This window comes from Lepidochelys kempii, chromosome 6, assembly GCF_965140285.1.
Source record: "Lepidochelys kempii isolate rLepKem1 chromosome 6, rLepKem1.hap1, whole genome shotgun sequence".
Taxonomy (NCBI): Eukaryota; Metazoa; Chordata; order Testudines; family Cheloniidae; genus Lepidochelys; species Lepidochelys kempii.
In genome coordinates this window covers 72,430,657-72,454,582 of record NC_136385.1, presented here as the reverse complement: position 1 = coordinate 72,454,582, position 23,926 = coordinate 72,430,657, and the positions used below count along the sequence as shown (strand labels likewise).

At 42.2% G+C, this 23,926-nt stretch overlaps 1 protein-coding gene across 2 annotated transcripts in view; it reads left to right on the top strand.

Moving 5' to 3' along the window:
• RTF1 (RTF1 homolog, Paf1/RNA polymerase II complex component) overlaps window positions 1–23,926 on the top strand; it is a 54,452-nt gene that overhangs the window by 11,279 nt on the left and 19,247 nt on the right. For both annotated transcript variants that reach the window (XM_073348711.2, XM_073348712.2), the window contains 6 exons: window positions 2,701–2,905; window positions 16,808–16,922; window positions 19,335–19,446; window positions 20,705–20,840; window positions 21,703–21,880; window positions 23,114–23,196. In XM_073348711.2, the coding sequence (XP_073204812.1) occupies window positions 2,701–2,905; window positions 16,808–16,922; window positions 19,335–19,446; window positions 20,705–20,840; window positions 21,703–21,880; window positions 23,114–23,196 (829 nt within the window). The remainder of the gene's footprint in view (window positions 1–2,700; window positions 2,906–16,807; window positions 16,923–19,334; window positions 19,447–20,704; window positions 20,841–21,702; window positions 21,881–23,113; window positions 23,197–23,926) is intronic.

Here is a 23,926-nt window from a genome sequence, read left to right as displayed (position 1 = left end):
AATTAAAATAAATTAAGGGAAAACTCGCCCGTATTCTACGCCACTTTCATAATGCCAACCGTGGTGGTGATAACATTCTGACAAGTTTAAGGGTTGTTACTTCCATTTCCAACAAATACTGAAAAACAATATGTTCCCCAGCTTTATCAAACTCACTCTAACTGAAAAACTTAACAGTGACCACAGCAATGTTAAGGCAGAATAATTTCCTAAGTGAATGAAACTGTGTGACAGTTAGATATGCCAATCTGTTGAAATAAAAGCATATGAGTTTATTTAAGGATTTGTGCTAGATTGCAAGTTTGAAGTTGTGGGATGTAGGGGCCTATGAAATCTCCATTAATGAGAACTCAGACGGAATCCTGGAATCAAAATAATACAGAATCCAGGCTCTCCCCGGCATTAGGACCGCAGTGGCAGACGGGCAGTGCAGGCTACACAGCTGAGCTATCTGCAGCCCCGGAGGTAAGAGACCAGTGGATGCTGGGACAGGGGTGCAGGGGCTAGGGTGTGGGGAGGGACATGCAGGGCGCTAGGGCCACCCGTGAGTGCAAGGGCTAGGGAAGAAGGGCCAGCATCTGGGATTTAAATAAAGCTTTTGAGAACTCAGTTCCTTGCTGTGTTAGTTTCACAGGAGTTGCAGCTCTCAGGCAAACTCCAGCCATGCAACAAAACATTGATCAGTACAGCAAGCTACCACCTCTCACCCACCCCTCACCAGAACTGTATAAACAATGGCTGGTATTTCTGTGCAGCACTCAGAATGAACCTGTCCCAGATGCACTGTGCCTTTGCACTTACTGGAAGGTTATGAAGGGAAGAGCGCCTAAAATAGCAGAGATTGTCCTACCCTTATGTCTTTTTCTCTGTCAGCTCTGTAGACACAGAAAGAAGCTTTAGTAAATATAAAAATCTACTTACAGCCAAGAGGGAATCACTTTCTGAAGAAAACATTACGAGGCTAACCATGTTGTATCATAGTGGAGATGTCTGCCAGAGATGGCAAAAATGACATTTAAGTTTGTCAATTTGTAATGCGACTCGGCAATAAACTGATATGATAGTTCAAAATTATTTAATCGCATTCAAAATGAATTTAAGTATTCCTTCAGAATATAGGAAGTTTGAAAGTACTGAGTTTAATTTAAAATGGCAACTGCTCCAAGGATGAAATATTTATGCTTTGTGCATTTTTAAAATTTTTTAATTATTCAAATATGAATTCAGTTGAATTGACACTGTAAGAGCTCTTACTTCTGTGGGCTTGTGTTACTGTTCAGCAGTGTCAGTTTGGTCACATTACTGAGCACAACTTTAAAAAGTGATTTAAAATATGTTGCTGTATATCTGCAGGATGTTTTGTTCAAATGGTAGGACTGTTTTTGTAAAATCAATTTTTCCCATTGCAGTCCAAATCTGAACATTTTTATGCATTTACGGTAAGGTGACTTAATTGTCAATGTATCAAACAATTTTGATTTAAAAAACCCCATAAAGATGGATTTTTTTTAAATGGGGGGGAAAAAACAATCAGAAAATAATAAATCTGAAAATCCACAATAATGAAATGGGTTTCATAGGGCCCTAGGACTGTATTGCTTTTTAGTATCTGTTGGGAATGGGGTCAGGAATCCAAGATTCTATCCGTGACTCTGCGAGGGCAATATGGTGTATTGGTTAAAATAACAATGTGGAACAATTAATCTGTGGTGCAGTATGGCTGGGTAATATTTGGGTGGTCATATCAGAGGCCTGGGCTCTGTTCTCAGCAGTGCCTGAAGCTAATTTGTTTGTAAAGTGTTGGTGGGGAGGTATTGGCAGTTTTAATTGCCTTCTTGGGTTGCCTAGCAATAAGGGTGGTGAAGGGTATGGAACTATAAACTACCATTAGTTGAGTTGAGAGATGAACTTAAGGTCCCCTCAAGGAACTATCCATTTGGGTAGTCTGTCTCAGCTCTAGCCTGTGTTGTAGCTTAGCAATGTTGTCCCCTGAAGTCCTATGCAGACAACATTCTGTTGTTTCAACAACTATGGGAATGGTGATGTCAACCGTGCTTAAGCTGTCAGCTTCATGTTGGTGTATTAAAACTAACTTGTTGGAAACTTAATGCCACTTAAAAGTAGGTTCTGTGTCCTACTTAGCAGATGTAAAGTAATATATGGGGCAAAAATCAGATCACAGGACTTTAACGTTCTTGTCAAAAGCGATTGAAAAATTCAAAACTGATAGTCACTTTTGACATCTTATTATTCAGGGTGTGTCAACCTGATCTACATCAAAACAATGAAAAATTCACATACTCTGTCACTCAATATTTTTGTTACTTCTACGTTTCAGGAAAAATACATTTTTAACAGTCCTGTCAAAATGAAAACTTCATTGCATCTTTAAGTGGACATTATGGTGGAACAGCAGTGACACCATAATCTCTTGGAAATTCTGTAAAATCCTTGGACTCCATGATACTTTGAAGATTGTTTTCACACAAAATGCACTACTGAGTATTCCATTTTGAGTTTTTAAATGTATTGTCTTTCAATTTAATTGGCTTTATTCTGATTCCTTATTCCATACTATTGTTACTAGCATAGTGGAGAACTAATACAGATGCCATATTCCACATCCCTTCTTGGTAGGGCCAAGCTGGAGTACTTAGTTTTACTGCAGCATAACATAACTGTCCCATGGTTTCATTTCAGGTGAAGTGTCTGATTCTGAGAGCAACAGCTCCTCCTCCAGCTCAGATTCAGATTCATCATCTGAAGATGAGGAGTTCCATGATGGCTATGGGGAGGACCTGATGGGAGATGAAGAGGACAGAGCTCGGCTGGAACAGATGACCGAGAAGGAGAGGGAACAGGAGCTGTTTAACCGGATAGAGAAGAGGGAAGTGCTGAAGAGAAGGTAAGTTTATGAATTAAGAACATAAGAATGGCCATAATGGGTCAGACCACTTGTCCATCTAACCCAATATCGCATCTTCTGACAGTGGCCTGTGCCAGATGCTTCAAAGGGAATGAACAGAACAGGGCAGCTATCAAATGATACATCCCCTGTCATTCATTCGCAGCTTCTGGCAGTTGGAGGTTTAGAGACCCCGAGAGCATAGGGTTGTGTCCTGGCCCTTTTGGCTAATAGCCATTGATGGACTTATCCTCCATGAACTTCTTTAGTTCTTTTTTAAACCCATGTATACTTTTTCCCTTCAGAACATCGTCTGACAATGAGTTCTACAGGTTGACTGTTTGTTGTGTGAAGAAGTGTTTGCTTTGGTTTGTTTTAAACCTGCTGCCTTTTAATTTCATTGGGTGACCCCTGGTTCTAGTATTATGTGAAGGGGTAAATAACACTTCCCTATTCACTTGTTCTACACCATTCATGCTTTTATAGACCTCTGTTATATCCCTGCTTAGTTGTCTCTTTGCTAAGATGAACAGACCCAGTCTTTTTAATCTCTCTTCGTATGGAAGCTGTTCCATACCCTTAATCATCTTTGTTGCCCTCCTCTGTGTCTTTTCCAATTCTAATATCCTTTTTTTTTTTTGGGATGGGGCTACCAGAACTGCATGTAGTAGTCAAGGCTTGGGCGTACCATACATTTATCTAGTGGCCTTATATTTTCTATCTTTTCTATCCATTTCCTAATGGTTCCTAACATTGTTAGCTTTTTTGACTACTACTGCTACTCAGCAGATGTTTTTCAGAGAACTATCTGTGATGACTCCAGTATCTCTTTCTTGAGTGGTAACAGCTAATTTAGACCTCATAATTTCTTATGTATAGTTGGGATTATGTTTTACAACATGCACTATTTTCCTTTTATCAGCATTGAATTTCATCTGCCATTTTGTTGCCCAGTCATCCAGTTCTGTGAGATCCCTTTGTAACTCTTAGTTAAATCCAAAGCTGACTGCAATCTCGAGTAATTTTGTATCATCTTCAAACTTTGCCACCTTTTTCCAGATCATTTATTATGAATATGTTGAACAGCACTGGTCCCAGTACAGATCCTTGAGGGACCCTGCTATTTACCTCTCTCCACTGTGAAAACTGAGCATGCATTCCTACCCTTTGTTTCCTGTCTTCTAACCAGCTACTGACTCATGAGAAGACCATGTGACATTACTCAGGGTACAATCTGGACTGCTGAACAGCTGTGTCCTCTCAATTCTCCAACCTTAGGTGCATTTTACGCTGCTTTGCTGTGAGAGCAACCACTCTTGGCCTGCTCACACACGGCCTCTAGCATGTAAATTACTGCCAGCTGAGTTATGAGAGTGCTCTAGCCATTCACTCCTGAATTATAGTGCATAGTGACACCAGCAAATTTCCAGTCCCAGGTTTGTCCCCAGAATGTACGTCTTATACTACCCAGTTCTTTCCTTCTGGACAATACAAGCTTATAGATAACATCATTTTCTATTAATAAAATGACAGACTATCTCAAATAAAGTTGCCCAAACACTTTAATCCAAATGTACACTGGTTTAGATACAACGATAAAACAAGTTTATTAACTACAGAAAGATGGATTTTAAGTGATTGCATGTAATGAGGTATAAAAGTCAGAAATGGTTACAAAGAAATAAAAGGTAAAATGCAAATTAATACTTAAAAGCTAAGTGAATTTAAAGCAAAAAGGTTTCTCTCACCACATGCTTATGGCAGCCTGGCTGGATTCTTTTCAGCCAGGAGTCCCCCCCAGTTCAGTGATGCTTTCTTTGTCTTTCAAGTGTTTGTTGATGCCGTGAGTTAGAGATGAGGGGAGAAAAATAATCTGGAGAGTGTTCCCCTTTCTTATAGCATTCCCCTTCTTTGAGAATCATCTCCAACTGGGATTCAGGCGACAGCAAGTCTGTTTGCATGGGAACTTCCAGCTGTTCCACTGTCAGGATATAAATTTCTTGCTCACACCCCTTTTTCCTGCTAAAGAATGGCCACTTAACCAGGTGATGGTTCATTTGATTTTTGTTTATACCTAGCTGAGGCATCAGTTTGGTTTTTGTCTTCAAGGAACTGTTTGTGCCTGCTTTTCTAAACTTGGAATATGTTTCACTAACGTTATACAGTAGACTCTTATAATTTTACATACAGTGTTGCCACACACATTTTACCAGGACAATAATGATGAGCACATCCTGAGTTTTCAAATGATACCTCACAAGGCATAATTTGTACAAAATTTCTCAGTCTTGTAAAAAGGGTGAATCTAAACGTACAGACTGTCACAGGCCTTCCCTCTTATTCCATGATCCCTTACTTTGTTTAAGAGCCTTTGGTGTGGGACTTAGTCAAAACCTTTCTGAAAGTCCAAGTACACTATATCAACTGGATCGTTTTCCACATGCTTGTTGACACCATCAAATAATTCTAATAGATTGATGAGGTATGATTTTCCCTTTACAAATGCTGTGTGTTGACTCTTCCCCAACATATCACATTCATCTCTGTGTCTGATAATTCTGTTGTTCACTATAGTTTCAGTTAATTTGCCTTGTGTGTAAATTATTGCAACATTGGTTTTGTTTTGTTTTTTCCTGGTGTGGGCAAATGCAATCTTTCCCTGTTCATAGTGCTGCAAAGATCCTTCTCTTAGTCCATTGCTTTGACCATGTCACAGCCTCTTCGTATTCCTCATCTGGCTCCTCATTCTCTATCACATCAGACATAAAATGCATGTTTTCACCTTTGTGGTCCCTCATGATCAGTCCCCAACCTACTTCTCTCATTTGCTATGGAGAGATGAAGTCCTGCCTCCTACTGGCCTGTGACGATCTTTCAAACAGGCACTTTCGTGTGTAATCCCATGCTGTCCCTGTAGTTGGGAGGAGCTCCCTGTAAACATTCACAAAGCCACTTTGTTGTTCTCCTTTGAATACCTCCTTGAAATTCTCCTTTGCCATGGTGCCTACAATATATTGACAGTGTGTACGCTGTTAGTGTGCTGAGACCACTGTTGATCATTCTGTCCAAGATTCTCTCATTGTTTCCTTGTCTTCCCCAGTCTATTCACCTGTCTCATATTTAGCTTATAAGTTTTTTGGGACAGGATCTGTCTGTTTTGTTTGTACAGTACCTAGCACAATTGAGTCCTGGCCCATGACTGGGACTCCTAGGTGCTACAGTAATACAAATAACTAATAATCTGTACAGAAACTGGTGTGTTACAATATTGATATTAAATTGAAAGAACAATTGACGCACCATCAAGGTTACACAGGTAAAATCACAAATCCTACAGCAACATTAACTCATTGTTGCGCATCCTGTGTGTTGTGTGGTGTGTAAAATGTATACAGAAACAAGAATAGAAACTACAGCTGGAAGTATTGCTGGAAGTCTTAAATCTTACTGGGTTTGTGATTTGCAGTGTGTTACTTTGAGATTGCATTAGCATAGCTTTTATATTTAATTTATTTTTAAACCAAAAAAATGAAGGAGGGAAGGAAAAAATAGTACAGAAATTTCACTGTCAGACCTAACAGGCACCAGTTGGTAAAGACTGACTGCTGCTCACGTCATGTGGAAGTGTAAAGCAAAGGTATGAGGGGACTAAGGTTTGATGAGTTTACATGCTCACATAGAAATCCAACCCCTAAATTTTAGGTTTGTTAAAAACATCACAGTGCTGGGATCACATCACAATAGGGAGGTAGAATCAGTCTAGATATTGGGAGAGAGTTGCTCCAGAGGAAGCCAAGGCTCAGGGTAGCTGAGAAAATACCTGATCCCTTTGAGTCTAATTCCATAAAAGCAGCTGTGCAATATTCCTAATAGCGATTCCCCCCCTTTCTTCGAGAATCTACCAGAGGAAGGAGGAGGACTGACTGAGGCTTCCAGATTTCGCTACTGCTGGAAACTGACAACTAGACCAGATGTAATTAGTATGTCCTGTTCTGTCAGTTCCTATGTTAATTAATTAACAAGGCTATAGACTACATTAATCTATTACTTTGTGCTGTGTGAACTGGTGGCCATCCATGTCCTCCAATGCCACCAAAAACAAATAGATGGTGAGTGTGTGAGGAATGGAATTTCTATTTTTCCACTCCCTCTACAGAAGATAAAACTTAGACACATCTTAATGTTGTAACTCTCAGATGTTCAAGTATCTGTAAAAGCTTGTTTCCTCATTGCTTGTTTCCTCATTGTTTCCTCATTGCTGGATATAATAGGGTGGTCTCTGCCTACTACTATTAAAGCTCCTGCTGCTTCTCAGGGACTTGTTGCCAGCTAATCTGTACAAAAGAGAATCCATTTCTCTGTTGCCTTTCCCCATTACTGTTTTCTAAAATACCATTATATGGTCTGAGAGGTTAAACAAGGAGTATACTTTGCCTAGAGTGGTAAATCTAACAGGTAGTATTGGGCTCCTGAAATTTTTTCAGAAATCATGGAGAGCTGTATAGTGGGGCAACACACAGTTAGAAAGGGAAAAGAAACTGCAGAGGGAGTGAGAGTTCTTGGATGGGCCAGAAGTGGGAGGAAAGCTGTAGAGGGAGCATCTGGAAATTATCTGCATAAACTACCTCTGCATCTGTAGTCAACACATTTAAGCCACACACAGTCAAAAGAAATTATGTAATCTTTCTTTGTTTTCTTCTGTGGGCTTCTCAGCATTCTCCTCTGTCATTTTCAGGGGGTTGTTTCTGGTTTCCTATCTTAGGCCTCGTCTACACTACAGAGTTTTGTCGAAAAAAGTTATGTCGACACTCAAAGCACTATAATAAAAATCTGTATTGCATGTTCACACTCACCCTCTGTCAGCAGAGCACATCCAAACTTGGGGCACTAGCACAGACAGTGTGAGCAGGGCACTGTGGATACCTATCCCACAGTCCAGCTCGATGCCTTCTGCTGCTAGGCCTTGTGGGAAGGCGGAGCGTATCACAGCATATCTTGGGACTGGGCTCAATGTCCCATGATGCATTGCTTTCTTTCCCAGTGTTCCTTGGGCTTCTGGCTGTCTTTCCCGGCATTTTTCAATGGCCCTTGTTTGCTGTGCACCCCAGCGTCTTTGTGAGAAGGGATGGATCCTGCACTGCTCTCCGATGCTCTGATAACTGTCATGAAGACATTGCGGATGGCAGTGCAGTGAATCGTGAAATTCCTAACTGAAGAAGACTCCCAGTTGCCTGACATGATGTGTGATACGGATAGGAGCAATTTTAGATTGCTTTTGACATTCACAGAAGAACTGCAGAGGGTGGACTGTCGCTTTTGCGCTCAGGAAACAAACACTGAATGGTGGGATCGTATTGTCATGCAGTTATGGGATGACGAGCAGTGGCTACAGAAGTTTCGGATGCGGAAAGCCACCGTCCTGGAACTGTGTGCAGAGCTCAGCCCAGCACTGTGGCACAAGGACACCAGAATGAGAGCTGCCCTATTGGTAGAGAAGCGTGTGGCAATCACTGTGTGGAAACTGGTGACTCCAAACTGCTACCAGTCGGTTGTGAATTAATTTGGAGTCAGGAAGTTGACTGTTGGGGCTGCATTAATGCAAGTGTGCAGGGCAATTAATCGCATCCTGCTAAGAAGGACCGTGACTCTGGGAAATGTGCGGTAAATAGTGGATGGCTTTGCAGAAATGGGTTTCCCTAACTGTGGAGGGGCGATAGATGGCATGCACATTCCAATTTTGGCACCAGACCACCTTGAAATGGAGTACATAAATAGGAAGGGGTACTTCTCCATGGTGTTGTAGGTGCTTGTGGATCACCGTGGGCTTTTCACTGACATCAACGCAGGGTGGTCTGGGAAGATGCATGATGTACGCATCTTCAGGAACACCGGCCTGTATAGAAAGCTACAAGCAGGGACTTTCTTTCCAGATCCAAATATTACAGTGGAGGATGTTGAAATTCCCGTAGTGATCCTGGGAGACCCGGCGTACCCCTTACAGCCATGGCTCATGAAACCTTACACGGGAAACCTGGACAGCAGTAAGGAACGGTTCCACTGTCATCCTGCATCTACTCAGCCAGTTGTTGAATGTGCCTTTGGCAGATTAGAGGTGTGTTGGTGCTGCCTTTATGGCAGGTTAGACCTCAATGAAGATAATATTCCCATGGTCATAGCCACATGTTGTTGTATGTTGGATAATCTTTGAGGTTAAGGGTGAAACGTTTGCTCAAGGGTGGAGTGTTTGAGCAACCAGATACCAGGGGTATCAGAGGGGCCCTGAGGGGAGCAATTCAAATCAGGGAGGCCTTGAGGCAACATTGAAAATAAGAACCAGTAATGTCTATCTCTGCGATTGGTGCTGCAATGTTACATTGCATGTAGTTTTCCTGGGAAGCAATGGTGGCATTTGGAGCCTTACATTCCAGTAAGGAAATGTTTGACCTACCTGTGTATGTATTGGTAGTGCCTGCTATCTCAATTTATAGGAAACAAATAAAGATGAGTTATCGTTCAAAAACTTTGCTTTTATTGCACAAGAAAGTGCACACACACAAAGATGCTTGGTGGGAAAGGAGGTATCAGGGAAAGGTAGACTTTCAGAGCTGCATGTATGTCCAGCTATCATTTTGAAAGTTTGTCCAAGGGGGTGGAGTGAAGGGGAAAGCAGAAAGGACTGTGTGGGCGGAGTTTGGGGTGGGGGAGGGGCATGGAAAAGAATTCTGAATGTGCTGCAGGGGAGGGCAGGTACGCATCTACTCAGTCTGCAGCATTATTAAGGATTTCAGCATCTGCATTTGCTCCTCCATGACTTTAATCATCTGCTCAGTAGCATCCTTAACAAACTCCTGATTTTTTTTTTTTCTGTCCTGCCTTTCGGCTTCCCAGCACTCCTTTCGTTCCCTTTTCTTTGCATTGGAGAAGTGCAGTTCCTCCCGGAACATGTCTTCTTTGCTCTGTCTTGGGCGATTTCTTATCGGAGACACTCAGCTGGTGTGTGCTGTGTTCCTGAAGGCCACATCTGCTGAAGCAGAAGGAACAATGCACAGAAGCATGATTAAGTTCACGCACAGCATTGAAACATTTCAGTAAAATACCTTTTGTAACATAATCACTTTCTCACTGACCCTTGATAAGCACACATCTTGGTGAACACCCAAAGCATGATGAGTGTTGGCTGGGGGGCTTTACCTGGGGGGAAAAATTACTCTGCAAGGGTTGTGGTGCAGCCGACTAGGGGAAAAATTCTAAAATTCTCCCACACTTTTCCACAGGCGGGAGGTCATTGTAGTAGGTATTTCACTGCTGAGAGTAAGGGAAGCAAGGGTACATCTACTACATGCTTGTGGCTTCCTCCCTGGGTCCCTATGCTGCTTGCTTGTGTGTTGCTTTTTGTCCTTGCACAAGTGATTGCCAAATGGCACGGGAAAGTTTCCTACTATGGGGGAAGGACAAAGCAGATCTGCCAAGGAACCTTCGGCAGCGGATTACCAAGTACCTCCAGGAAACTTTCCTAGAGATCTCTCTGGAGGATTCCTGTGAGATCTGGGCATGCATCAACACCCTGTTCTACCCTACTGATTAGCTACACAGGGAATGTCCAGCACACAGAAACACAGCCAGCCTTGTACATTTCAATACCCTGAATCCACCACACTACACAAACCACAGCCACTTACCAGGTGTCTCCTCTCCTGTTTCTTGCTCGCTGGAGAGGAACTGCTGAGACTGGCTAGACACCTCCAAAGTGGTGAACAGTTCCTGGCTGTCTGCTCCACATCGTCCTCTAACTCCACCTCTTCATCAGTGACTTGGTCCTCTGGGTTAGGTCCTCTTTCCGCCACCTCCAGGTCTACTGAACTATCCATGGAGCTCTTGGCAGTGGAGGTGGGGTCACCACCAAGGATAGTGTCCAGCTCCTTATAGAACTGGCAGGTCTTAGGTGCAGCACCAAAGCGATGGTTTGCCTCCCTCACCTTATGGTACGCCTGCCTCAGCTCCTTTCTCTTTGCTCTGCACTGCAGCGTGTCCTGATCATAGCCATTTTCACACAAGCCTCGAGAAATCTGCCCATAGGTATCAAAAGTCCTACGGCTCAAGTGCAGCTAGGACTGCTCAGCCTCCTCTCCCCATATACCCAGCAGCTCCGCAGTGGTCCAAGTGGGAAAACGTTTGTGTAATAACTTGTCAGGGTCACCTGGGAAGAAGTGATAAGACCTCTCCATGCTGAGCAAACAGGAAATGGAATTTCAAAAATTCCCAGTGTTTCTCGGGGTGGGGAGGGGGAATAATTGTTTACCTGGCTGCAGGGCAGTAGAGTTCAAACTGCTGACCAGTGCGGTCACGATGGGCATTGTGGAACGCTTCCTGGAGGCCAATTAAAGCTATAAAATCAAGCATGGTATTTACACTGGCACTTTGTAGACACAAATTTTGTGCAAAAAGCCTTGTCTCTCTCGTCGGGGTGGTTTTAATTTGTTGCCAAAACAGGCACTTTTGCTGGCAAAAGTCGCATCGCAGTGTATGCATCCACTGATTTGTCGACAAAAGATGCCTTTTGTCTACAAAACTTTGTAGTGTAGACAAGGTTTTAGATTGAGTGGGTTTTGTGTTTCTCTCATCAGACTTGCTATTTCAGTGACAAAATCCTTTCCATTAAAGGTGGTGCTGTTGTGTGTAATTGACAAAATTATGGTTTACACGAAACAGATTTTTCCCTTCTATTCTGCTTTTTCTCAGTGTTTTTCATCTCTTCTTCCCACCTTTCCTGTGGCAGGTCTGTAAAGGGGAAGGTTCTGGCTTACAACCCATGCCAGTATGATCAGTTATGGGATCTTCATGAATCTGGCCCAGCCTGGCTGTTAAGAGTCTGCTTTTAGCAGTTTCTTCCAAGTCTTCTCTGAACAATATCTGTCTTAAGATGGTACATGAATCAGTTTGCGTGAAAAATAGGTGGTATTCTACCCATTCTGCATTCATAGCCTCAGTTGAAATGCATGTTTCTGCTAAAGCAATCAGCAGAGGAAGTAGTTGAAGCTGAGAATTTAAACTGTTGTCTCTAGGTTTGTATTAACACTCTATTGAGGTGAATGGATGCAGGCTTTGTGCAAAGAATCAGAGAGTAGGAGTAAAGGGAATCCATTTATTTCTCCCTCAGCCAAGTGGCTTGTAATGGAGCAGCTGCATAGCCATTATATTACAGCTTATGTGCCATAAGAGAAGCTTGGACCCCTCAGAGGAACACATTTTGGAAAATGTAGGGGACAATTTCCTGGTGCAAGTGCTGGAGGAGCCAACTGGGGGGGGAGCTTTTCTTGACCTGCTGCTCACAAACTGGGAAGAATTAGTAGGGGAAGCAAAAGTGGATGGAAATCTGGGAGGCAGTGACCATGAGTTGGTCAAGTTCAGGATCCTGGCACAGGGAAGAAAGGTAAGCAGCAAAATACGGATCCTGGACTTCAGGAAAGCAGACTTCGACTCCCTCAGGGAACTGATGGGTAGGATCCCCTGGGGGAATAATGTGAGGGGGAAAGGAGTCCAGGAGAGCTGGCTGTTTTTCAAGGAATCCCTATTGAGGTTACAGGGACAAACCATCCCGATGTGTCGAAAGAATAGTAAATATGGCAGGCGACCAGCTTGGCTTAACGGTGAAATCCTTGCAGATCTTAAACACAAAAAAGAAGCTTACAAGAAGTGGAAGATTGGACAAATGACCAGGGAAGAGTATAAAAATATTGCTCGGGCATGAAGGAATGAAATCAGGAGGGCCAAATCACACCTGGAGCTGCAGCTAGCAAGAGATGTTAAGAGTAACAAGAAAGGTTTCTTCAGCTATGTTGGCAAGAAGAAGAAAGCCAAGTTAAGTGTGGACCCCTTACTGAATGAGGGAGGCAGCCTAGTGACAGAGGATGTGGAAAAAGCTAATGTACTCAATGCTTTCTTTGCCTCTGTCTTCACGAACAAGGTCAGCTCCCAGACTGCTGCGCTGGGCAACACAGCATGCGGAGTAGGTGGCCAGTCCTCTGTGGGGAAAGAGGTGGTTAGGGACTATTTAGAAAAGCTGGACGTGCACAAGTCCATGGGGCCGGATGCGTTGCATCCAAGAGTGCTAAAGGAATTGGCAGCTGTGATTGCAGAGCCATTGGCCATTATCTTTGAAAACTCATGGCGAACGGGGGAAGTCTCGGATGACTGGAAAAGGGCTAATGTAGTGCCAGTCTTTAAAAAAGGGAAGAAGGAGGATCCTACAGGCCAGTCAGCCTCACCTCAGTCCCCGGAAAAATCATGGAGCAGGTCCTCAAGGAATCTATCCTGAAGCACTTACACGAGAGGAAAGTGATCAGGAACAGTCAGCATGGATTCACCAAGGGAAGGTCATGCCTGACTAATCTAATCGCCCTCTATGATGAGATTAATGGTTCTGTGGATGAAGGGAAAGCAGTGGATGTATTGTTTCTTGACTTTAGCAAAGCTTTTGACACAGTCTCCCACAGTATTCTTGTCAGCAAGTTAAAGAAGTATGGGCTGGATGAATGCACTATAAGGTGGGTAGAAAGTTGGCTAGATTGTCGGGCTCAACGGGTAGTGATCAATGGCTCCATGTCTAGTTGGCAGCCGGTATCAAGTGGAGTGCCCCAGGGGTCGGTCCTGGGGCCGGTTTTGTTTAATATCTTCATAAATGATCTGGAGGATGGTGTGGATTGCACTCTCAGCAAATTTGCGGATGATCCTAAACTAGGAGGAGTGGTAGATACGGTGGCAGGTAGGGATAGGATACAGAGGGACCTGGACAAATTAGAGGATTGGGCCAAAAGAAATCTGATGAGGTTCAACAAGGATAAGTGCAGGGTCCTGCACTTAAGACGGAAGAATCCAATGCACCGCTACAGACTAGGGATCGAATGGCTAGGCAGCAGTTCTGCGGAAAAGGACCTAGGGGTGACAGTGGACGAGAAGCTGGATATGAGTCAACAGTGTGCCCTTGTTGCCAAGAAGGCCAATGGCATTTTGGGATGTATAAGTAGGGGCATAGCCAGCAGATCGAGGGATGTGATCATTCCCCTCTATTCGACATTGGTGAGGCCTCATCTGGAGTACTGTGTCCAGTTTTGGGCCCCACACCACAAGAAGGATGTGGATAAATTGGAGAGAGTCCAGCGAAGGGTAACAAAAATGATTAGGGGTCTGGAACACATGACTTATGAGAAGAGGCTGAGGGAACTGGGATTGTTTAGTCTGCAGAAAAGAAGAATGAGGGGGGATTTGATAGCTGCTTTCAACTACCTGAGAGGTGGTTCCAAAGAGGATGGTTCTAGACTATTCTCAGTGGTAGAAGATGACAGGACAAGGAGTAATGGTCTCAAGTTGCAGTGGGGGAGGTTTAGGTTGGATATTAGGAAAAACTTTTTCACTAAGAGGGTGGTGAAACACTGGAGTGCGTTACCTAGGGAGGTGGTAGAATCTGCTTTCTTAGAAGTTTTTAAGGTCAGGTTTGACAAAGCCCTGGCTGGGATGATTTAATTGGGGATTGGTCCTGCTTTGAGCAGGGGGTTGGACTAGATGACCTGCTGAGGTCCCTTCCAACCCTGATATTCTATGATTCTATGATTTCCTTTCATTTTAGAAACTCATATGGGCTTCTACATTGCTACTGCTTTGATCACCTTCAGTGCAGAATTCCTGGTGCTCAGGGAATTCCTGCTGTACTGAAAGGGCCAGAATAGAGCTAGTGTCTCTCTAAATCCTCAGGAGAATAACTTGAGAATCCCCATCTCTTACAAACCATCTGCTCAGTTGGTCTAGTTACCATGCTGGCTAAGAAAATCTATAAACAGCTGAGCATTGCTAAGAGTGGCTCAAGATCTTTTCAGGGTCTTCTGTTTAAATTGAACAAGTTGCCAAATCTTTAAAAATCAGTGTTTTGCAAAAGTTTGCTAGATGAGAAGTGTCCTAAATTTAGTTTCTCATCCTGGGAAATACTCCGTGATATACCCATGTAACTCCTCAATCCATGATGTTTTGGATCCACCTCAGTGACTAGCTGTTACGTTGTTCTGTGCGTTAGGAAAGTGGAGTTGAACTAAAAATGTTAACATGTTGGTGGGTTTTATGTGATCATCCTTTAGGTTATGGAGATTTAACACCTTGGAATAGTCAACTTTGAATATTTGAAGGTGTCTGCTGAGGCAACCTGGAGGGAACCACTGTGCTGGAGAAGAGGAAGAGGAAGTTGAGATTGGACTCCAGGGAGAACCATGCTGCCTCCTCACCCCTTGTGGGGTAGTTCCAACTTCCCTTGATGTGTGCTCTTCAGTGCCCAGTTTCCCCTCCATTCTACTTTACCTTTCTCTTAAGGCAAGGTGGATTGCATGTTGAACAAGATATGGGGAGGTACCAGCATGGAGCTGGTGTTTTGAAACTCTGGAAACACTAATTGTGGTTTTCTGATCGCATCTTGGGAGCTGGGGCCAGTGGGTAGCAAGTGATATTCTGCTCACTCAAAAAGGGTATCTTCTTCCAGGGCTCAGCAGCAGGTTTTTGGAGATTCTTAGTGGGGTGGTAGAGTCTTCATTGACTGAGCCTCTTGAAAGGAGGTTGACGAGAACTGGAAACTAATTTACTCAGCTCTGGTCCCTCAACAGAGCACATTAATAAAAGCCTCTCAACATTCTTCTTGGGGTTTAAGTGTTCCAGTGGAACTACTTGTTTGAGTAAAGTTACTCACATGCTCAATCTGTTGCAGGATTGGGCTGTTAGAGTGGAGATGGTGTTCTCTAACCAGAAAATCTAGATTCTTTTCTTCCTTAAATTAACATTGTTTCTGTGGAATACATTCAAACCCATGGGAAGACCCATCTACATAAATGATGCTATACAGGTCAGCGTTGAGTTTGTATATGCAGGCATCAAAAATATGCTGCTTTTCTCTGCTGTAGGCTCAATCACTCTGCTCCAGCACTCCTACCCATTCTGTGCATGTCTCCTCCTAAGTTGGCGGGTGTTTGAATGGAAACCCTATTTGTACTTCTATAATAATAAATATAAGTTGTCAAGCTATGTCTTTGTTCTCTGGCTGTCTTATAGTGTGAAGTATGTGTATAATAGAACTGGGACCAAGTTTGAAATGCAATTTTGGATTATTTTTTTCTTGTAGCTTATGAATACTAGATACATGCTTTTTCTGGTTCTTTTGGAAAGGTCTATAGCTGTGGAGTTGAACACTGAGATTTGTATAGGTGCTGAAAAAGAAACTTCACAATCTTATAGGCTGAAATCTGAAGAACCTGATTACATTTAGGAACTGTGCTGCAATGTAACCAAATAACAAAATTTGCTAGTTAGTATGTCTGTTCCCCCAGGTATAATGTGGTATCACATGTACCTTTCCAACGAGTCTGTGTCTGGGTTCTAGATTACTATCAAACTTCAACTACTGATTCTTACTGTACTTCGCTTGACTGTTCCAATTCCCACTTTATCATGGCATAACTATGGCTCAGCTGTGAGAGTCTGAGCATGTATCCATTTTCTTTAACTTCAGGCACTATTTTAGCGGTAGAGAACTCAAGATTTTACACTTACTGTCCATCTCAGTTTTTAATCCGTAATGCTCCTTGAATCTGATGCTGTCCTTGTCTGAGTCATGCCAGAAATTGGTTTCAGCCCTTTCATAGAATCATAGAATATCAGGGTTGGAAGGGACCTCAAGAGGTCATTTAGTCCAACCCCCTGCTCAAAGCAGGACCAATCCCCAATTTTTGCCCCACATCCCTAAATGGCCTCCTCAAGGATTGAACTCAGAACCCGGGGTTTAGCAGGCCAGTGCTCAAACCACTGAGCTATCCCTCCCCCTGAGGAGGGATACTTTCATCTACTTCTTCACCCCCACTTGTTTATGCCCAGATTTGAAATTAAGAAGAAACTAAAAACAGCAAAAAAGAAAGAAAAAAAGGAGAAAAAGAAAAAGCAAGAGGAAGAGCAGGAGAAGAAAAAGCTCACACAGATCCAGGAGTGCCAGGTAAGAAACAGCAATTCTCACTACTAGTCACTTTATCCCGTAGAGGAATGCTGCTGTCTTTTGCCCTCCTTCCTGCCACTTTCCATACCCCTCTCGGCAACCTGGTAGGGGGCAGGGAAGTCAGGTCACTTCTGTGCTCAATGCAATCTTGAGTTTTCAGATCACTTAAAAAAATAAATAAAAAAATAAAGCTACCAAACATCTTTTGTCTATTGAGGAATGTACAGGCGACTCTTCACAAAGAATGTATAAATTAAAGAAAAACTATAGCTATATTTGTTGTGCTATTATATAATATCTGCTTAACTGCTTTCATTCTAAAGGGGCTTTTTGTTGTTGCTTATATCTTTTTGTCAAACTTTTACTTTTCAAGCTGAAATTTCCCACATTTGGTGTCATGGTGAAATTTCCCACATTTGGAAGTGCATTTTTAAGGGAGTTTGACCAAAAACAGTTAAGCCATTTTTGAGCACAAAGAATAAGCACATCTGCAACCTAGAGACTTTCTGTAGTCTGGTGAAAATCTGTTTAGCATTAAGTTAAGTTATAACTTCTTAAACGTGTGTTATGCATGTGTACAGACTTTTATACGGGAGTTCTCTTTGAAGAATGACCTCTCAATATTCTAATGACTCTATTACCTGTATTTATAAGGAAGTTGAGCTGAATTTCTCATTACACCTGGAAGTGTATGTGGCAATGTTCTAGGAGGACCAGAGGTAGGGCTCTGAAGGAATGTGTTCATGTCATGAAGGACTGTATTGTAATTCACATGCACAAGGTGTAAGAGTTAATTATGCAAGAACACTTCGGCATTTCTTGCCTCTTGAGTGCTTCACTTTGCAACCTGAATGCTCTTTTAGTATATCTTTCTGTGTGAAATTTAATTTACACAATTTTTGTCATCTAGCAAATATAAAGAAAGAATCCACTTTGTCTATATAGTCTTTTGTCTCCTACCTGGGTAACCTCCCTTGTGTACTTTACTTATATGTGATAAATGGCAGAGCCACATGTTACTTTTTTTTCCTGCATCTTTAACTGACTGGCATGTATTCTGCCAACTATTCCATCTTTCCTAGGGGCGATCTCTAAAATTCCAAACATTTGAACAACTTCAAACTGCCACTTTTTTTGAAAAACAACCTGCCAGAGAGATGATTTTTTTGGTGGTGGTGGTCTTTTTGACCTTGCAAAGAAATGTCATTGGTCTGAAGTGCAGGTTATGCAATATGCACTTTTGCACCAATGACAGATTGTAAAGTCTGCGCTATCATAACCCAGGAGGGCTAGAAATGAGAGTTTTATACCACTGGAAAGGGAAGAGTCTGAGCTTTCTACTTGTGTTCCATTGGGAAGTTCCAAGATCAGACTTTACAGTGATGATAGTAGAGCTACTTTAGGAAACTTTCATCTACATCTAAAAACTTTAGTTGGTTTTTGCCCTTGATGTAACTCTTGAACCCAATTCAGCACCTCTATCTCCAATACCTGGTAGTGTAGTATGGAAGGTTCTATCAGCATAAGTCCTGAGCGACTTATGCAGGATATTCTTGGACAAAACCTTTCTAACACACCATTATCTGGGTGTTCTCTTTATGCTAACACCCAGATAATGGTGTGTTAGAAAGGTTTTGTCCAAGAATATCCTGCATAAGTCGCTCAGGACTTATGCTGATAGAACCTTCCATACTACACTACCAGGTATTGGAGATAGAGGTGCTCAAAATGGAAAAATCTCTTGTGAGAAATGACATCTTCAAGTTGTTTCCATCTTGCAGAGTTTGAAATGGAACAACATTTAGCTTTTTTGAAATTCTGTGCAAAGTATATTTTGAAAAATGTATAACTTTTTCCCCATCATCCCCCTTTTTCCCTTTTGTCACTGCGTGCAATAAAATGAATGATGTCCAGGTGTATGATGTAATGATGTTACCTTGATTGACCCATTTTTCCTTTGCCATTTTAACTTTTCAAAACTTTTGAGACTCTCTCCAAGTTAGTGGCAAAGTTAGTTTCATTTTTGCTTTTGCCATTCTGTAACTCTTCCAAAATTGAAGTTCTGAAATTTAGCAGCAAAAAAAAAAAAGTGAAAACAAACCCGAGGCAACACTCAGTGGCAGAAGGGAATTAGGAAGTAAAAAAGGAGGAAAAAGCAGGAGAGAAACAAAAAATTAAACTTTGAAATTTGAAATATCAATCTTCAGTTTTGAGACAGAGCTTAGGATTTTCAAAGGCTTTTCTGAAAATTTTCAGGTTTTTTGGGGGCAGGAAAAGGGACTTTATTGAATGGTTTGAATGAAAAATGTCAACCAGCTCTAATTCTAGAATAGAGAACTTTTTTAATTTTGTTCCTCATTTCAGTCTGAGCTGTGGCTAGGTAGTGAAGTGTTCTCTGTGCACGCCCTTTAGGTGATGTCACACAACAAAGAACGACGGTCAAAGCGGGATGAGAAACTGGATAAGAAATCTCAGGCCATGGAGGAATTGAAAGCAGAGAGAGAGAAAAGGAAGAACAGAACAGGTGAATATGAACATTTGTTGTCGACCTGCAAAGAACCTAATTTGGAGTGTGTTTGCTAATCATGTAATATGGCTATAACACGTAATGCTGGGGCATTAGTCTCTAAACTGGTGTCAATATAAAAAACTCAGTTAAGTGGGTTGGTTTGGTTTTGAAACTAATGGTGGTGGTCTTGTGCCCCATTTCCTCCTTGGTTGCCCCCAGTTCTTGATTTGGGCAGAGTTTTCCTGAACCCACTTCTCCCTATAGTGCTGCCTCTACCATTTTAAAAGCCAGTACATTTTGTTCTTTAGTGGCCTACTGAACTGATTCTAAACCCTGTAATATCTCCAAAACGGTGTGGTTTTTAATTTTAAAAAAAAAAATCTTCAATACAATTTCATGTAAATTTAGCCCAAAATCCTTAAACTCTCACATTCCGCCCCTAACATGCTCCAGTTTTGACCTTTTTTCACTCCAGAACTGCCATTTCCATGTTCTCTCTTTCCTTGGTCTTTTGACTGAAATTGCTAACAAAGGTGCCAGTTGGCGGTGATGGCTTGTGAGACAGGAATATGTATTCACTGGGGAGTGGACTGAAACCACCAAATAATTTCACACAGTCTGTTGAATCGTGAGCATATGGCAACATTTCATTCCTGCCAGCTTGAGATATAGTTCAAGTGACTACCTCGAGATGAAAGGTTCCATTACTAACCCCCTAAACCACCCAGATTCTGTTAATTTCTTAGTAATGTTTTGTCTATGGCCATCTGTTTTTATACATGTAAACCGAACACATTTTGTTCATTCCACCACATGCCCCAGGCTTCTTGTTGCAGATTACAGTTGCAACACCGTCTTTTGGCCTTCCTTGGTCCTTGGCTAGAATGGTTAAAAAGGTCTAATACCTTCAGGGTTTGTGCCTTTTCTTCCAAAAGTTGGTGTCCTGAGCAGATAGACTGGCAAGGTAGTGATAAGCTCAAGTATGTGTATGTGAATCCTGTTTCCTTATCACGTTGCTGTTCCCCACCAAGTGTTTCAAATGAGCACATTTGAGATTTAGGAAACTTTTGCATACTCCTGTTTGTCTGTTTCAAACAGTATACCTACAATGACTAACTGAATGCTTAGGTGTAAGTGTAACTGCATGCTATGAAGTGGTTTCCAGCTTGTGATCACATAATTATCTGGTTATCCTGTCTCTTACAACTGGAGGGTTACATGTGCAAGGAGTAGCTTTCAGCAAAAATAAAGGCACAATTATTTCTTTTTTCAGCTGAGTTGCTGGCAAAAAAACAGCCATTAAAAACTAGTGAAGTATACTCAGATGATGAAGAGGAAGAGGAAGATGATAAGTCTAGTGAGAAGAGTGATCGCACGTCCAGATCATCCTCATCTGATGAGGAGGAAGAGTAAGTATTGAGCACAGGTTATAGAAAACTGCTGTTCTGTGTATGTGTTTAAAATACCTGTCCATGTTTTGGTTCAGAGGATTAAGTGCGGGCAATTTGGTGCATCAGAGGTGGCTCTGCCTCTTGGCAATGTCATTTGCGGGCTTCTATGTGCAGGTAGATTTGGGATTTATTTGCATTCCCTCTTATAGTCCAGCTTCCCACCACTGGATCAGCAGCTAGGATTTAAGACTCTTGTGGCCCAAGTGTGTTCTTTCCTGTTGTCTTCAGTGATTGGAAGGTGAGGTAATTCTTGCTTCTTGGCACCAGAGTTTGCACTTGAACCTTGAGGGCTAAGCCAGTTGGGGAAACATTTTGAAATAGCCCCAGTTGTGCTGAAAAATTGAAGCTACATACTTGCATTGTGAAAAACGTTGAGTATAAAATGGCTGGTTGAGGAGCCTCGTAATGATGGGATAAGAAGCCTACATTACTGTTCAAATTGTGCCCATATTTTTAGTGACTGAAATTTACTACCATTGATTTGTGATTTGGTGACCTTGGGCCAAGGATTAAATTGCCCTGGAGACTAAAGTACTTGCACCCTGAAGAACATGGCTCATAGTTGAGAAGTGTAAGGGAAACTACTGCCCATGCTGTACCTGTCCTATGTATAGAGGGCTTTGATCTCCAGGGCTTTCCATTGGACACCTCTCATGATCACTAAATTCACATAGCTACACTGTTCCATCCTGACAAATTGAATCCCTTTACAAATGTTTCAGTTAGTTAGCATTTGGTGGTCCACACCTTATCTAAAGCCCCTTTGTTTGGTGCTAATAGATTTATATTCCTTTTGTCTTCCTTGTCTTTTCCAAACCAGAAAAGAAGAAATTCCTCCCAAATCCCAGCCAGTCTCCTTACCCGAAGAACTGAATCGGGTACGGTTATCTCGGCATAAGCTGGAGCGTTGGTGTCATATGCCTTTCTTTGCCAAGACAGTCACTGGCTGCTTTGTGCGTATTGGCATTGGGAACCACAACAGTAAACCTGTCTATCGGGTAAGTTTGTCTTCCAGGGATTTGATTCCCATTTGGTAGCAGTATTCACAGCTACCGTTATTTGTCTGGTATCTCACGAGAAAGAGCCCATAATTTATTGGGTGATTACAAGTAAACGATCCTTCATTATGTACTGAAGGAGCCTGTTGCTGTTAGAGTAGTGGAGACGGCTGTATTTTTTTTTTTTTAAAAAGTTGAGGGGGGCAAGGTGGCCAAATAGAGAGCCGCAGCTTACTGATTTCTAAATCCAATGCGATAAATTGGGGCCATACTAAAACAATATTGAAAACCTAGTCTTCCAACCCTAACTGATGCTGCTCTGCTTCTCTTTATTCTGTATTGAAAATTAGTTTTTGAGTTATTGCTGTGACCAAGTAAGGATCAGCATGATTCCCACTTCCTGTAATTTGTGGTCACTCCCATAAAGTCTTACCGCTTCGTCTCTTGAGAAATCAAAGTATGCACTACGGTACCAGACATTTCCACTTTCCCTGTGCTCTTCAGAAAAGAGGGTAATTGGGGAAACGATGCTTTGCTGCTTCAAAACTGATAGTGAATTTGAGGACGTTGGTAAAGGATTTAACACCAGCTGTGCTCTACAGTGAAGACAAGATAGTGCTGTCAAACTGGGTTTTTGAACTGATGAGAGAGAGCATAGATCCATTTTTTCTCCTGTGCTAATTTATTTTATTTTACACAATCTGACACATCTGACTATCCTTGGGGAGATAATTTAATCATTTAATTGCTGTTCATCACAGTGACTACATGAAAGAATATGGCAGCATCCTCTGAAGTTCCAATCAAAAACTGGTACTTCAGAGTGATTGTGCTAATACATGGGGCAGGGCTGAAGGTATATTTTATTTCCTCCCTATACTAGATACAGCCGTTTTACTGTAGGATTATATACATCATGCTACTGGGGAAGAATTGAGACCACTTAAACACCATACCTATTTCAGCTGGCATCATAAACTGCCAGCTAGTTGCTAGCTGAAGGTGAAGAACAAAACTATAGGAAGTAACTTGTACAATATCTGCTAACATAGCAGGGAGGAGTCTTCAGTGTATCTTTCTTTCATCTAAATGATGATTTCTAGTTAGAATTATTAATCAGACTAAGCTTGGTCTCAAGCGGAGAGGACTTCGAAGTACAGAGAGTGTTCAGAAAATGTCATGAACTTAGTCCTCACAGTCTGTTCTCCTGCACATCTTTTTTCAATGGTCTAGGTTGCTGAAATAACTGGTGTTGTAGAAACTGCAAAGGTTTACCAGCTTGGGGGTACCAGGACAAACAAAGGACTACAGTTACGGTAAGGTGATAAAATTACTCTATCAATTGGTACATTGCCCTCTTATGGGATGGAATGTTTCCTGTGTGATATGGAGACAAGAGCCATAAAGCAGATTGCTTGTCAGAACGCTTTTCCCCCTTAAATAGGGAGGTGGTAAATAGCTCACAAAATGGCCACTTACTTCCCTTGCGGTCCAAGAAATTCATCTGGAGACTGCCAGAGCAGAGGTCTGCATATTCCTGCTGTGCGATGTCAACCATCTGTATTTCTTCTTCCTCTTCACCACCTCCAGATAGGGCAATGGGAAAATGTATCTTCCTATGGCAGAGGTAGAACAGGGATAGGCACACAGTGCTGCTTAAACACCAGATGGTGGACAGGGTGACATATCAAATCTCTCTCTCGGGTACCTATATGGACCCTATTAAAGATTGTGAGGCACTCAGCATGGTAATACATTGATCCTCACAACATCCTGGTGAGGTATGAAAATGAGACACCTGCTTTCTTAATTCTCACAGATGTTTGGAGACTGCATATTGGTGCAGGTTTGCAATAACTTGATAAACTCTCTGAAAGAGCCTTATTAATCATTAACACTTTGATGGCTGGTAATAGCCTCTGCTTCCTAGTTCAAGGAGAGAAATCCTTACTGTAAGCCTTAGAGTCTAAGGGAATGTTTCACCAGGGCAGCTAACTTCCTCAGGCAGTAGGGATTCCCTGGTAGTCTGAGAGCCATGTGAGATGC